The following is a 15,838-nucleotide window of genomic DNA, read 5'->3' as shown; positions in this document are numbered from 1 at the left end:
CTACCCAAACTTTAAGGAACTCCTTTCATTTGCATTTTCTAGAACCTGGAAGAAAGATTCTAAATTATTTTTGTAAGGCCAGCACAGTTTTAAAGCGTGACTTACATAAAATCTGACCAAAACAAAACAAGAAAACACAGACCAACTCATTTATACACACTGCCACAAAAACACTAAACATAGGCCAACTGAATGAACACATTAAGAGTGACAGTTTCAGGCTTCCCTGGTGGCGCAGTGGTTGAGAGTCCGCCTGCCAATGCAGGGGACACGGGTTCATGCCCCAGTCCGGGAAGATCCCACATGCCACGGAGCAACTAAGCCCGTGCGCCACAACTACTGAGCCTGCATGTCACAACTATTTAAGCCCATCCTCTGCAACAAGAGAAGCCACTGCAATGAGAAGTCTGCACACCGCAACGAAGAGTAGCCCCCACTCACTGCAACTAGAGAAAGCCCACGCACAGCAATGAAGACCCAATGCAGCCAAAAATAAATAAATAGATAAAATTTAAAAAAAATTTTTTTTAAAAAGCACAAAGATGGCTCAGTATTTGGAACCTTAATATTTGGAAGAATTTGGTATTTCTTGTTAATAACTCTGAAGAAAAACATGGATGCTAAAAAAAAAGCTTTTTATAAAATTGAACATCTACTCTTGACAGTCTTAATAACAAATACAAATGGGTACTTTCTTTGCATAAAAAGTGTATACTTATATATATACATGAAACATCTCAAAACAAAAGCCAGCATCACACTTAATGTATAAAAGACTAGATGCATTTCCATTCAAGTCAGAATAAGAAGGATGCATCGTTATTGTTAAAATTCGGAAAGTATTTGCTGATACAATTACTCAAGAGGAAGAAATGAAAGGTCTAGAAATCAGGTAGGGAAATTATCCTTATTTCCAGGTATGCCATCATAATAGCTGCAATCAACACAGTGTACACCTTAAACTACACAATCTTATGTGTCAATTATATCTCAATAAAGCTGGGGGGAAAAAAAAAGAAAGCACACAAGCCAAAACGTAACACGAAGATGCTTTAAAGTACCAGGGGGAAAATGTCAAAATATCTTTAAAAAAAATAAAAAGCAAAAACAATCCTTCAAAAATAAAGGGAAGGACTTCCCTGGTGGTGCAGTGGTTAAGAATCCGCCTGCCAATGCAAGGGACACGGGTTTGATCCCTGGTCCGGGAAGATCCCACATGTCACAGAGCAGCTAATCCCATGCACCACAACTACTGAGCCCACGCATCGCAACTACTGAAGCTCATGTGCCCTAGAGCCCACACGCCACAACTACTGAGCCCGTGTGCCTAGAGCCCATGCTCCACAACAAGAGAAGCCGCTGCAATAAGAAGCCCACATCAAAGAGTAGCCCCCGCTCGCAGCAACTAGAGAAAGCTGCACGCAGCAACGAAAACCCAATGTAGCCAAAATAAAATAAAGGCAAAATTTTTTTTCAGACAAAAAGAATCATAATAGCTGCAAACTCCCACAGAATTCATAGATTATCAGAAACAATGAACAGCAGTGGTTCTCTGTGTGAGGTCCCCAGACCAGCCACAGCAGCATCACCTGGAAATGTATTAGCAATGTAAATTCTCTAGTCCCTCCCCAGAACTACTGAATCAAACTCTGGGAGTGGAGGTCCCCAGTCTGTACTTTAAGAAGCCCCCAGGTGATTCTGATGCGGGCTCAAGGTCGAGAACCACTGGATAAAAGAATTCAGTAAGGTAACGGGGTACAACACTGTGTAGAAAAATCAAGAGCTTTCCAATGTTCAAAGAATCATCGGTTGGGACGGGGGGGCGTGGGGGGGAAGTCCACTCACAGTGCCAGCAATGACAACAAAAATTTACATAGCAAACTGAGATGTTCCTGTTCTTGGATAGGAAGAATCAGCATTAGCCAATGTCAGTTCTGCCTATGTTTATCGATATTTAATGCCATCTTGAAAATACTATCCAAAAAAAAAAAGAAAAAGAAAATACTATCAAACTTCTTAGAAGTAGTCAAAGTGCTACCAAAGACCAGACAAAATAAGCATTTGAAGGAAAAACAAAACAAAACAAACAAACAAAAAACCCCAGTAGTAATAAAGGAATAGCTCTTATATCTTTTTTTTTTTTTTGTGGTACACGGGCCTGTCACTGTTGTGGCCTCTCCCGTTGCAGAGTACAGGCTCCGGACGCGCAGGCTCAGCGGCCATGGCTCACGGGCCCGGATGCTCCGCGGCATGTGAGATCTTCCCGGACTGGGGCACGAACCCGTGTCCCCTGCATCGGTAGGTGGACTCTCAAGCACTGCGCCACCAGGGAAGCCCAGCTCTTACATCTTTTTATCATAAAACTCTGATAATTAAAACATGAGACAGAAACCTTCAGTGAGAAAGTAGCATTTTAAGTCAGTGGGAAAGAGACACACAGTTTAATATAAAATGTACTGGAATTTATTTGGGGGTAAGATAGAGGTATATTTTAAAATACAGTTTGAGCCAAAGCAATCTTGAGAAACAAAAACAGAACTGGAGGAATCAGGCCCCATGACTTCAGACTATACTTCAAAGCTACAGTAATCAAAACAGTATGGTACTGGCACAAAAAACAGAAATGTAGATCAATGGAACAGGATAGAAAGCCCACGCATCTATGGTGAATTAATCTATGACAAAGGAGGCAAGACTATACAATGGAGAAAAGACAGTCTCTTCAATAAGTGGTGCTGGGAAAACTGGACAGCTACATGTAAAAGAATGAAATTAGAACATTCTCTAACACCATACACAAAAATAAACTCAAAGTGACTTAAAGACCTAAATGTAATACCAGATACTATAAAACTCTTAGAGGAAAACATAGGCAGGACACTCTTTGACATAAATTGCAGCAATATCTTTTTTGATCTGTCTCCTAGAGTAATAGAAATAAAAACAAAAATAAACAAATGGGACCTAGTTAAACTCAAAAGCTTTTGCACAGCAAAGGAAACCATAAACAAAACACAAAGACAACCCACAGAATGGGAGAAAATATTTGCAAACGAAGCAACTGACAAGGGCTTTATCTCCAAAACACAAACAGCTCATGAAGCTCAATATCAAAAAAACAAACAACCCAATCAAAAAATGGGCAGAAGACCTAAACAGACATTTCTCCAAAAAAAAAAAAAAAAAACCACACGCTAATTATGAGAGAGATGCAAATCAAAACTACAATGAGGTAACACCTCACACAGGTCAGAATGGCCATCATCAAAAAGTCTACAAACAATAAATGCTGGAGAGGGTGTGGAGAAAAGGGAACCTTCCTACACTGTTGGTGGGAATGTAAACTGGTAGAGCCACTATGGAGAACAGTAGGGAGGTTCCTTAAAAAACTAAAAATAGACTTGCTATATGATCCAGCAATCCCACTACTGGGCATATATCGGGGAAAACCACGGTTCGGAAGGACACGTGCACCCCCAATGCTCATTGCAGCACTATTTACAGAAGCCAAGACATGGAAGCAACCTCAATGTCCATCGACAGAGGAATGGGTAAAGAACATGTGGTACATATATACAATGGAATATCACTCAGCCATTAAAAAAAAATGAAATAATGCCATTTGGAGCAACATGGATGGACCTGGAGATTATCATACTAAGTGAAGTAAGCAAGACAGGGAAAGACAAATATCATATGAGATCACTTATATGAGGAATCTTTAAAAAATGATACAAATGAATTTATTTACAAAACAGAAACAGACTCACAGACTGAAAACAAACTTATGGTTGCCAAAGGGGAAAGGCAATGGGGGGATAAACTGGAAGTTTAGGATTGACATGTACACACTACTATATGTAAAATAGATAACCAACAAGGACCTACTATACAGCACAGGGAACTCTACTCAATATTCTATAATAACATAAATGTGAAAAGAAGTTGGAAAAGAGCAGATATATGTATAACCAAATCACTTTGCTGTACACCTGAAACTAATACAACATTGTAAATCAACTATAGTTCAATATAAACTAAAAAAAATTTTTTTAAGAGAATCAAACAAATAAAAAATTAAAATACACTTTGAATGGATCAAAGATTCAGAAGTATAAGTGGAAAGCACAGTAGCAGTAGAAGAAAACACGGTATTTCTTTTTGTTTAATCTCAGAGTGGAGAAAAACTTCCTAAGCAAACCACAGATCTCAGAAGCTGGGAAATACGATGACATCAAATGCAAAATCTATGTACGGAAAAATAAAGGCAGACAAACTGGAAAAAACATTTACCACACGCGGCCAATGCCATTTTGCTTAATTCAAAAGAGCACTCTTGGAATTCCCTGGTGGCGCAGTGGTTAAGAATCCGCCTGCCAATGCAGGGGACACAGGTTCGAGCCCTGGTCCGGGAAGATCCCACATACCGCAGGGCAAATAAGCCCGTGCACCACAACTACTGAGCCTGCGCTCTAGAGCCCACGAGCCACAACTACACAGCCCGCGTGGCACAGCTACTGAAGCCCGCACCTCTAGAGCCCATGCTCCACAACAAGAGAAGCCACTGCAACGAAGAGTAGCCCTCGCTCGCCACAACTAGAGAAAGCCTGCGCATGCAGCAATGAAGACCCAACGTAGCCAAAAATAAAGAAATAAAATTTATTTTTTAAAAAAAGAGCACTTTTGCAAACCAATAACACCCACACCCTAGGAAACCAGATGAGGGATAGGACACACACCGTTCTTGAAAAATGAAGCTCTTCACTGTCATTCATAAGAGAAAAAAAAATTAGTTTTCAAGCGTCAGGTAAACAAAAACTAAATTTTAATATAGTATTGGTGAAAACATGGCAAACAGGCATTCCACGTCTCAAAAGTATAAATCTAGCTTGAAAGAGGTTCATTTGTTAATACCTAAATAAAAAAGCATGTACCTTTTGATCCAGCAATTCAGCTTCAAAGAGTTTATTCGCCAGACAAAACCACACCAAGATGTATATAAACGATATTCATTCCAATAACAATTAGCTACAAACAGACGGTTCCCCAGCCGGGGATGGCTGAACACCAGAAAGGATGGGGCATCCATCTCATGGGACATTACATAGACAATGAGAATAAATGGGTAGATACAGAGCAATTTCCACCCAAAAAAAGGTGAGGGACAGGCCAGAGTGTACAACACATTACCTCTTGGGAACAAAATGCTAGAGCAGAGTCAGGAGGAAGATTTAGCTTTCAAGTTACATCCTTTTATATTTTGACCTTTTTTGCTGTGTATGCATAAGCTAATTTTTTAATTAAAAAAAATATGGTGGGTCTTTCAACAGATGAATGGATAAATATGTGGTGTGCATATATATACATACATATGAATATGTGGTGTGCATATATATACATACATATGAATATGTGGTGTGTGTGTACATATATATATAATGGAATATTAGTCATAAAAAAAGAATGAAATTTTGCCATTTGCAGCAACATGGATGGACTTGGAGGACATTATGCTAAATGAAATAAGTCAGAGAAAGACAAATACTGTCTGATATCACTTATATGTGAAATCTAAAAAATACAACAAACTAGTGAATAAAACGAAAAAGAAGCAGACTCACAGATACAGAGACCAAGCTAGTGGTTACCAGTGGGGAGGGGCAATATGCGGGGGGGAATTATGGGATTATATAAGACCATGTGTGTGAAACCTTTTAAAATTGTAAAGCACTGGAGAATTTAAAGACTCTTTCATTCAATAAAAGAAAAAAATTTCCAGAAAAAAATATGGTGGGGGAAAAAAGTAACAACAGCCATGCTGTGCCATGAACAGTGTTTTTTCACCCCTTCCTTCCAGCGCCTATCAGGGGCCCTTATGAGTCTTCACCTCCAGGGAGACCACTAGTCCTTACAACCTGAATTCTTATTCCCATTTTATCAAAGAACAAACTCATCACATGTTAAAACTAGCATCACGGGTTTCTCAGGCCCAGGAGGAGCGTGGTTCCTCGGGTCCTGTGGCCCCGGGCACGGCTGACACCAAACTGGTCTGTGTGCTCGGGACCACACGTGCTGGGGAATCACACGGCTGCCCCACACCCCCTGCGAGGGCCGAACACCCCAGGTGACCAAGCGCCTGGGCTGGGCGCCCAGCTTCCCTCATGGAGGTGTGCTGTCTTAGGAAACCGTCAGGCCCCCAGGTATGACCTGCACTCTTGTTAGAAGAGGCACAAGGCAGAAAACAGGCCGGCAGACACATCCATCCTCTCTGACAGCCACAGACAGAGGCGGTAGGAAGTGGTCTTCAACGGACCTTTTATTAGCGAGGCATTATTTCATTGCATTTTTCTAAAAAAATATTCTGTAACACACTGAAGACTCGGGGCCTAATTCTTCAGATTACGGTAAGGATATCTGAGGATCCTAATATCCTGCATCTGCTTCCCATCAGTTAAGAAGTCACAAAATGTACCTGAGAAGCTATTAAAAACTGGCTTTTTATAAGGAAAATCAATCATGACCGAGCGTGCATGTCACTGTCTGAGCACTTCTCTTCCGAAGGCCCATGTGCAAGGCCTTCTGCTCAGGGCTCAGCGCAGAGTTTGACGAGCCTCCCGGTAGAGAATGCAGAGCCTGTAAAATGCAAACAGCTCGGTTTACTATGGCTTATAATTGGGGGCAACTCAATAACAAGGCAGCATTTCGTCAGATCTGCAGAAGGGCAATGGGTAGCAAAGGGGAAAGCTCCGCTGAGCGGGATTCTCAGTGTGTCCGGAGATTCTTCAGGCCGCCTCCGAGGGATGCAGGGACTGGAAGGGACAGGGCAGCTCTGCCTGAGGTCCAGCCCACCAACATCTTTGCTAGCACTTCAGGATCACTGTTCGTTTAAAGCAAGTCCATGCTGTCAAAGTACCCAACATCCCCTCGGGAAGCAGCACGGGGGTGGGGGTGATGCTGGGAGGTCAGGAGCCCGGGCCAGTCTACTTACCACTAATTCCCACGACAGGCCATACGTGTATTAACAGGAATCTGAGCCTCAGGGCCCCGAATGGCCCCACGTTTAAATTAGTAAGAGAACCACAACTTTGCTTCTCCGTAGACCTCCTGGTTTTCCCATTTGCTCATAGCACAGACTCACTTAACTCATCATTGACCGGGGGATTTTTGCAGAAACTAACGCCCGTGGACGGCGATTTGTTAGGTAAATGAATACTGAAACGTCTCCGGTCAATGATGTTTGGGTAACAAAAGACGTATTAATACGTCTCTGGTCAGTAATGTGTTAAAAACAGCTGAGAAAGGCAGATACTGAACCTTACTGAAGACCCGTATCACCGTTATCTTCAAAATCTCCAGCTGTTACCCCCGTTAGTACACCCTTGTGCTTTTTTTTTTTTTCCGAAATACAAAAATTCCATGTCAGAGGAAGCTGTTCCCCGAAGGGTTGAGATTCCCGTCGGAGCACCTCTGCCCTTTACCAGTAGACATGGGACATCGAGGCTTTTAACTGGGAGGCCTGTGCAGAGGCCAAGTGACGCTCAGTGAGTGGACCCGCCCTCTCCCCTCCAGCAAGAACTCAAATCCCCAACCACTGCTAATTCCAGTCGGCCTCAAACGTCTCAGCATCGTCTTTGGATTTCATCTGTACAAAATGAGCAAAGTCCAAGAATCAAGCTGGTAATTGGACATATTTCGGGGGAGACACACCCACCAATGGATATATAGCATCAGAGGGACTGTACTCTGTTTCAATTAGGCACCTCCAGGACCACCTAGACGTGACCAGCACGCTCTGGATTAAAGTAAAACACAGTCTGCAGGCTGTGCTCCAGCTCCAGGAAGGCCCGTGCTGGGGGCTCCGCCTCACTGGTCCTCAGGCACCTCCCGGAGCCCGTCGCTGTGGCGAATCCGCCCACTGACTTCCAGCAGGGCCTGGGCCGTAGGGTCCACGTCCAGAACGCTCTTGGTGCTCTTGGCCTTGGGAAGAAGGGAAGGATGGGTGTGTTCAGTGACCAAAACCAGGCAGTGACGTCCTGCTGCTGTCAAGTTTATCAGAGGGGAATTTCCTACTGTCGCCACAAGGGAAATGTGGTAGAGGCTCTCCCCCGAGCCCCACTGAGTCCCCCCGCCCCTGGATGCCATCGTTGGGAGGTGACGAGACGCAGGGGCCCCAACGGCGACTCATCGTCAAACCCCGGAACTAGAAGGAACCCCAGACCCTCCTCATCTTGCAGACAAGTCCCCACCCCCCCGGGATCCCACCTCCCTGGGGTGGTTCTTTCTACTAAACTTCCACCCACTGGCATCCCTCTGGCCAGCAACGGCTGCTGGAAACAAATTGGAATAAACCATCTCCAGATGGAGGAGTAAAAGGGACAAAGCCGAGAAAGGGGAGAAACGCCCCCATGCTCACCAGCTGTGTCACCGAAGCATCTCCCACCGCCCACACCTCCATCTTCTCGAACTGGAAGTCCTCCTGGGCCGAGAGCTGAGGGCTGTTGTACGTGGTACATGTGGGCTTGGCCTTGCTGTGTCCTTTCCCGAAATCGACATCGATCCACAGGCCAAAATAATTGTGCTGCCCTCCCATGCCCTGCGGAGGGAGGGGCATAGCACCACCTCGGTCTGGAGCATCAGACACCTGAAGCCCACCCCAGCCGTCATGCCACCGGGGCGTATGAGAAGTGAACGCAATTTTCTTCCTTTCTTTTTTTTTTTTTTTTAACTGTGAAATACATATTCACAGATCGATACAATTTAAGTAACCCATGACAAGTTCCTAGAACACTCATCAAGGTGTCCTGACTCGTACCCTATGGCCCCTTCTCACGGGGCTGCACTGGCAGGAAACACAAGGGACAAGAGAGGACAAAAGAATACAGGCCCTCAGGCCTAGAGACACCAATCGGTAAAATAAGGGGAGAGGTCTACACAGCACTTCCCGGACAGGGATGCCGATCCGTACCCGACCCAGGACCCGGTGCTCAAGCAGGCAGGTCGTTCACTCAGCACAGCAGGGGGGGAAAGGAGGAGGCAGCCCCGGGAAGGCGGGAACCACTCGGCACACGGCCGGCTCTGAGCTAGTGGCTGATGGGAACAGACTGCTGTCCAACCTCTCTGATCCCTTTCCCTCTCCAACAGTGCCTCCCCCCCGGGCCCGGGGAGCCTGAAGCTAACGCCAGAGCAAGAGATCAGGGCAGGAAACGCAGCTAACCTCAGGGCTGCTTCTCCCCTCGAGCCGATTACTGACCACCACCGAGACCCACTGGGTGCCGCTCCTGAGGCCGAGGCCCTCGCCCCTGTCATCACCAAACTGTCCTATCTTTTTTTTTTTTTTTTTTTTGCGGTACGCGGGCCTCTCACTGTTGTGGCCTCTCCCGCTGCGGACGCACAGGCTCAGCGGCCATGGCTGACGGGCCTAGCCACTCCGTGGCATGTGGGATCCTCCCGGACCGGGGCACGAACCCATGTCCCCTGCATCGGCAGGCAGACTCTCAACCACTGCGCCACCAGGGAAGCCCCAAACTGTCCTTTCTGAAAGGCGTCCGGGGTCATCAGGTGGCCCCGTGGGAGCCTCAGAATGAGCCTGGGAAGGAGCATGGGGCCCTCTCCACACCGACAAGATGGACCAGCCTCTCCGGCCCTTGGCTTTTCAGAGACACGGCTGGAATTTCCCGAGAGGGGCTTTTTAAGAAGCAGGGGAAAGAAATAGGCTGGTGCTGCCAGGACACACATTTCTCACACAAGCTAAGCATGTGTGCGGGCGCCCATCCCCACCACCGCCCCCGGCCTTCCCCCACGTCATCTTCTTCCTGTGGCGGAGTCCCAGCTGAAGCACAGAGCAGACAACCCCCCGTGGGTCCAAAGGGTCTGGGGAGCCCAGCCCCGGCCCCGCGCCCGGGTGGTGCCCCAGGCAGGGCAGCATCTCCAGCCACGAAGGCCACAGACCAACCACCTGATGGCCAGGAACACTGGGCGACTCCGTCATTTGCACACAAACCCCGGAAATGCCCCAATAGAGGCCCCTTTTTTCCACGAGAGAAATTCTGTCCTCGTTGTCGCTCATCGCATCACCACCCTGAGACTCAGACAGAACGAACTGAGCGTGTACAGCTGCCCTGACGCAGGGCGGAGTGTCCCCGGGCACGTCGGGGTCAGTGCATCACCACGGGGGGGGGGGGGGGGGGGACGTGCCCTGCCCTCCCAAGTCCTTACCAGTCCATTCGGGATGGTCTGCTGCCCTTGATTCAGGTACATGTAGTGGTCATTGTAGCCCGTGGAGGTGTACACGGCCATGCTGGGGGAGATGGAGAACAGGAAGCACCTGTCATCCCCTGAAATCGATCAGAGCAAAAAGAAGCAAGGTCAGCCATAGGCACTGGGCATGGGGAAAAGCAGGAAATGGAAACGGGCCGTGGCTCAGATGGCTGAGCAGGAAGGGCTCCCCTCGGGTCCTCGGCGTGCGCGGGGCTCCTGTGCATTGGGGGCAGGGCCGGCCGGCCAGCGGGCGGAGCCCGGGACCGTAGGATGAGCTGCAGGTGCAGGCTGAGAGTGACCGTTACAAAGGAATGTGACATCTCCTTGCTGGGAACACCCGTTAGCGCTCTCCTGGGGAGATGGGAGCCCTGCCCCACCGCCCCAGAGTCAGCAAGAGCAGCCTCGTCTCAACTAAGGAGCAAGGGGCAGGCGGCCACTCCACGTACTGGCTGGGCACTCACGTGGCCTCAAGTAGGCACATCACCCAGAGCGGAGAAGGCAGGGTACCTGTAGACACAGCTGCCCACAGGGAGGGGCGGGGACACGCAGGGAAAGGGGACCCTCTACCTTTGCCCGGGCACAGGAGTGGGCATGCCACCACTCAGAGAAGGTACCGGTCAAAATCCTGGAAATGAACAGCACCCTCCATCTCAGAGACTCCTGCCCTCCCCGATGCACTCACTAGGGAGGGGACGGAGGCTGCACCTCACCAAGGGAACTCCCGGCTAGGCCAGAGCCAGACCAGAGATGCTCCCCACAGCTGTGAGACCTTGGCCAGAAGGACCGCCCCTTGACGGTGACAGCGTGAGGGCACCTGACACAGGACCGAGCTCAGGTACTTGGGGGTCGGGCCATTCGTCAGGTGGGAAGGAAGCTCCAGGAAGCTCCAGGGAGCCCGAATGTGGAGGGCGGACAGGAAGGGGGCTTTGAGCCCCAGAGGGGCCTTGGGGAGGACAGCCCTCGGCCACAGATGGGCCTGGACCTGCCGAGTCAGGACAAGTGACGCTCCGGCCTCTGTGGGGACTTAGCTCCCCCAAAGTCGGGAAGGACGTCCTGAGGTGGAGACGGTTGGGTGAGAGCCACTCAGGGAGGAGGGACCCCGCAGGGACACGGCACGGCATGGGGGAAATAGCAGGGCCCTCGGCTATAGTGCAGGGTGTGAGCCCTGGTTGGGGAAAGGGGGAGGTGAGCCTGGGGAGGTCACCGGGACCAGGTGGCACAGGGCTCCCCTCCAGGCTAAAGACCCCGGCTTGAGTCCATGTGCCTCACAAGGTTGGGTTTAGCCTCAAGGAATTGCCCGGTCCCACCTGTGGCCCCGGGCACTGGGCCTAAGCATCACTTTGCCTTGCCATCCTAAGGCTGCCTTTCAACCAACATTTACTGGGTCCCGGATGCTAAGTGAGGTGATGGGGCCACAAAGCGTGGGCCCCTTGGCTACAATGGACCCCACTCTAGTCCATCCTGAGGTCTGTGCCCAGAGAGAAGGGCCCCGTGGGGAAGATGACCCTCGAGGGTGCAGGGCAAGGACCAAGGAGTCATAAGACCCGTAAAAACATCACTTCCACAGAGGGGCTCCTCACCCAACTCTCACAGTGACACCACCACCCATCGCCCAGTGCGTTACAAGCTGCCATTCCTGTGCTTCTGGGGAACGGAGGCCCAGAGAGGGTAAGCAACTTGCCCAGGACAGAGCCGGACTCAGCTCAGAGCTGCGGGCCTGTAGCTGCCCCATGGACGACAGAGGCGAAAATGAAGTGACCCAGCGGCTGTCACCATCTCAAGGCTCAAATACTCGGAGTGATTGTTTCCCGGGACAAATGGACAGGAATGCCCTGAGCTCGACTGGAATCTGTGATGCTAGGCTGCCCCCTGCTGGAATTCTGTCCTCACGCTTCAGAACAGAATGAGCTCAAGTTTGAAAACTTGGTCATCTCATTTTTCCACCTTTCTTCAAGAAGATGAATTCTGCTTGTTAATAAAACATGAAGACGCAGCAGTGCTGACCTGGAGTTAATACTAAAGGAGCTGGAAGGAGCGGAAGTTCCATCTATGATAATGATTCTCAGGGTTTTTCCACATCCTCCAACCACACAGAGACCCAGCCCGTCACCCCCCCAGAGCCCCTCCCCGTGACACCGTGACAGAGAGACCTGGGTGTGTGGAAGCCCAGGCTCGAGACTGGGGTCCCCAGAAGGGCCGCCTTCCAGGGTCAGCCCTTGGCTGGCGTCTGGGAAGGTGGATTTGGGGAGGGTCCCCCCTCCCAGGACTGATGAGCGGCTCCCTGTGCATAAGCCGTGTGAACAGGGGGGGGGGGGGGGGGGGCAGTGCGGGACTCCTGCTGTCCTCCTGCGAGTCTGGGGTTTGCGTGCGCGTCAGTCAGAGGGTGCTCGTGTGAGCGGCCCCCCGAATAAAGATCCTGCGCGCTGAAGCTCTAACGCATCCCTGATGGACGACACTGCACACGTGCTGTCACAGCTCGCGGCTGGGGGAATTTAGCGCGTCCTGTGCGACCCCACTAGAGAGGATGCTGGAGGCTGGTTCTCCCGGACTTCATCCCCCCAACCCCTACCCAGCCTCTGAGCTGATCGTGCTCTGCACCCTCTCACTGTAATAGATCAGCTGTGATGACAGCTGTGTGCTGCGTCCCCGAGTCCTCCTAGCGACTCACTGATATGTGGGTGGTCTTAAGGGACCCTGACACAGTGGGGAAGGGCTGGTAGCAACAGCTGGATTAAAGATCTAGAACAATCTAAAACCTAGAGAAAACCAAACCCTGGAAACAACAGGATCTCAGGGATGAAGGCACCCAGCCTTCACACCATGATCCCTTCCACCCACCCCAGACAAGGGCCACCCCACCACTGCTAAAACCTCTCCCGTAATGGCACCTCTGCACCTGGACACGGCTCCCCAACCAGCAGAAGCTTCCCTGGTGCAAGGAAGGTGGGAACAATTCCAGAAGCGTGCAGTCCCGTAGAGGACCGCAGGGACTAACTGGCACTCGTGTGGTCGGGAAGGCTTCCTGAAGGAGGTGACCCTGGACTGAGTCCCGACAAGGAGCTGACTGTGTAAATAGGTGGAAGAGGGAGAAAAGGCAGCATGTGCCAAGTCCTGAGATGAGAGCGCGGCCTGTTCTGGAAACTTTGGGTAATTCAGTGAGACTGAGCCCAGGGCAGAGGGCACAGTAGAGGTCGTGAGGCTGGAGATAAAGGATTCACCATTCTGAGTGCACTGGGGGTCCGTCCAAGGGTCTCCAGGGGACAAGCACCACGGCAGGTGGGCTGGGATGTGGCAAATGAACTGGACGGGTGAGACCAGGAGGCGAGGGCCAGGCAGGAGGCACCCGCAGCAATGCAGGTGAGAGTGGGGGGGAGAGAAGGGGGAGCGGGGACGCAGGCAGAGTGGATGCAGCTGACAGCTGTCTGGCTACGATGTGCAGCCCCCATCCCAGAGGAGCACGTGGCCTTTCTCCCCCGTATTTCGCATCTCAGGACCCTGGGTTCTCCCTTCCATTGACCCAGCCAGGGAGGGTGTTAGCCTCGCCCCCTCACTGGGAGGGACTCTCCCCGGAACTGCGTCGGCCAGGCTGCCCCATTTAGCTGAGGGGAGTGAGGACAGGCCTGTATCCGGCTGCTCAGAGCCACTAGGAAAAGGCCTCCATCTCACAGCTGTTGGCCCCCAGGAGACCTTCTGAGAACAGAGACTCGGGCAGCCCGGGGCAGGTCCCAGGGGACACACCGTGACATCAATCCTGGGAAGACAGGTTCACCTCTGAGTACAAGAACAGCCCACTGACAGGAGATGAGCGTTTTCAAAGAGTCCTTTAAGAGCGTTTATCAGAGTAGTTCTTTGAGGAGGGGAAGTATTTCATCAGGGCCTTTGATCCAGGGCATTCACGGTCTAGCAAAGAGCTTCCAATCTCCAGCAAAATCACAAAACCGAAAAACTACGGGCAGAAGCAGCAAAGCAGACCCACACAGGGGGTTCCAGGAAAGGAAGACGGTCCTCCGACAAAACACACCCCACCTGCAAGAGCCGGCATCTCCCAGTCCCCTACGCAGCACCTACGGCCCAGCCTCGCCGGAGGTCAGGACCTGGCGTCGTTTAATGCTGATCCGCTGTTTCCTCACCTGAAAGCCAGGGGTGAGGACAGCTATCCTGCTTACCTGACCCTGCAGCCAGAATCTATAAAGGAATCCATGAAGTTAAACCATCATAAAGAAACACCACGTTTCACTACCCTCCCAAACACGTCTAGCAAAACGCTTGCGGGAGGAGATGGAAGAAACATGCACGTCCCCTGGCGGGGCTCGGAGGTCTCCACACAGCAGCCGTCTGACCAGAACTTGTAACGAGCACTGGTGCTACCATGTGGGGCTTTGGTGGCCAAGACTCACCTTGAAACTGAGGTTTGACCTCCCAGGAGCAGGAAGCAAAGCCACCGAACACATGGCCATCATGGTCCTCGAGCAGCACCACGCAGGGCCCACAGTGTGTGATGCGCCCGCAGAGCTGGGCGAAGCTGTGCCCGTGGAGCTCGGAGGAGAACAGCAGGCGCCAGTGCTGCCGCTGCTCCCTGGGCAGGTGGGAGTTGATGTAGATGACGGACAGGACATCCAGGACGCTCGCAAACTTCCGTTCCTGGTCGACTTGGCGCTCGGGGACCAGGGTGGCCAGATCGAGGGACGAGCACAGGAGGAGGAAGCCTTGGTGGATGACCACGCTCAGAAACGTGGCCACGTGGGGAGCCCTGAACACCCAGTCCTCAATTGTGGTTCGGTCACATTCCAGCCGCTGAGGCCCCAGAAGCTTCTCACCGCCTAGGGGAGGAGAAAACAGTATTAGTGGGTGAGGACATTGCCCTTTCTCTACTTACCTAAACCTGCTCTGTCCAGCGGGGGAGCCACGCGTGGTTCGTCTGCACCGAGATGCACAGTAAGTGTAAAATGCACACCCCATTTCAAAGGCTTGGCGTGAAAAAGAAAAAGAACGTAAAATACCTCATTTTTTTTACATTGATTGCCAATGTTACAGTATACTTTGGACATATTCTTAAAATTAATTTTGCTTGTTTCTTTTTGGTATTTCCATGTGGTTACTGAAATATGTAAAATTTCATATGTGGTTGGCGTTCACATTCTGTCTCTGTAGGACAGTGCTCATCTAAACAATTCAACATCGACACTCTTATCTTTCCTCTCTGCTCCAAGCTGCATTTCAGAGACACAGGAGACAGCTACACCCTCACCCCAGGGCCGCAAGACTCCCCAGCAATCCCTCCTGAGAGGGCTACACCAAAAGCCACTAGTCCTAACAAAATCATTTGGAAAGGATTTAGAAAGTGTGCTGTCCTCCAGCTATGGCAGGGTAGTGGTTGGTTACTTCCTGGGCACCCCTCTAGTTTATCTGGGGAGAACGGATATCATTAACTACAAATTATACTTAATTGTTTCCGACCAGCACCCATCATTCTGATTTCCATCTCTTACCTACTAAGAACAGAGGTGACATGGAGGTGATACCAAGAGACAAGCTATCGGTACTTCATTCATATATATATATATATATATATATACACACA

At 50.1% G+C, this 15,838-nt stretch overlaps 1 protein-coding gene across 3 annotated transcripts in view; it reads right to left on the bottom strand.

The window, feature by feature from the left end:
- Positions 1–4,529: 4,529 nt before the first annotated feature.
- Positions 4,530–15,838, bottom strand: part of MEAK7 (MTOR associated protein, eak-7 homolog) — a 66,326-nt gene continuing 55,017 nt past the window's right edge. For all 3 annotated transcript variants that reach the window (XM_029206967.1, XM_029206976.1, XM_029206958.1), the window contains 4 exons: positions 14,655–15,077; positions 10,216–10,334; positions 8,414–8,593; positions 4,530–7,977 (listed from right to left, as the gene is read on the bottom strand). In XM_029206967.1, the coding sequence (XP_029062800.1) occupies positions 7,864–7,977; positions 8,414–8,593; positions 10,216–10,334; positions 14,655–15,077 (836 nt within the window). In that variant the 3' untranslated portion in view covers positions 4,530–7,863. The remainder of the gene's footprint in view (positions 7,978–8,413; positions 8,594–10,215; positions 10,335–14,654; positions 15,078–15,838) is intronic.

Source organism: Monodon monoceros, unplaced genomic scaffold (genome assembly GCF_005190385.1).
Source record: "Monodon monoceros isolate NGI ecotype Baffin Bay Population unplaced genomic scaffold, NGI_Narwhal_1 Super_Scaffold_10, whole genome shotgun sequence".
Classification (NCBI taxonomy): Eukaryota; Metazoa; Chordata; class Mammalia; order Artiodactyla; family Monodontidae; genus Monodon; species Monodon monoceros.
Note: the sequence above shows the minus strand (reverse complement) of the source record. Positions and strands in the feature narration are given on the sequence as shown.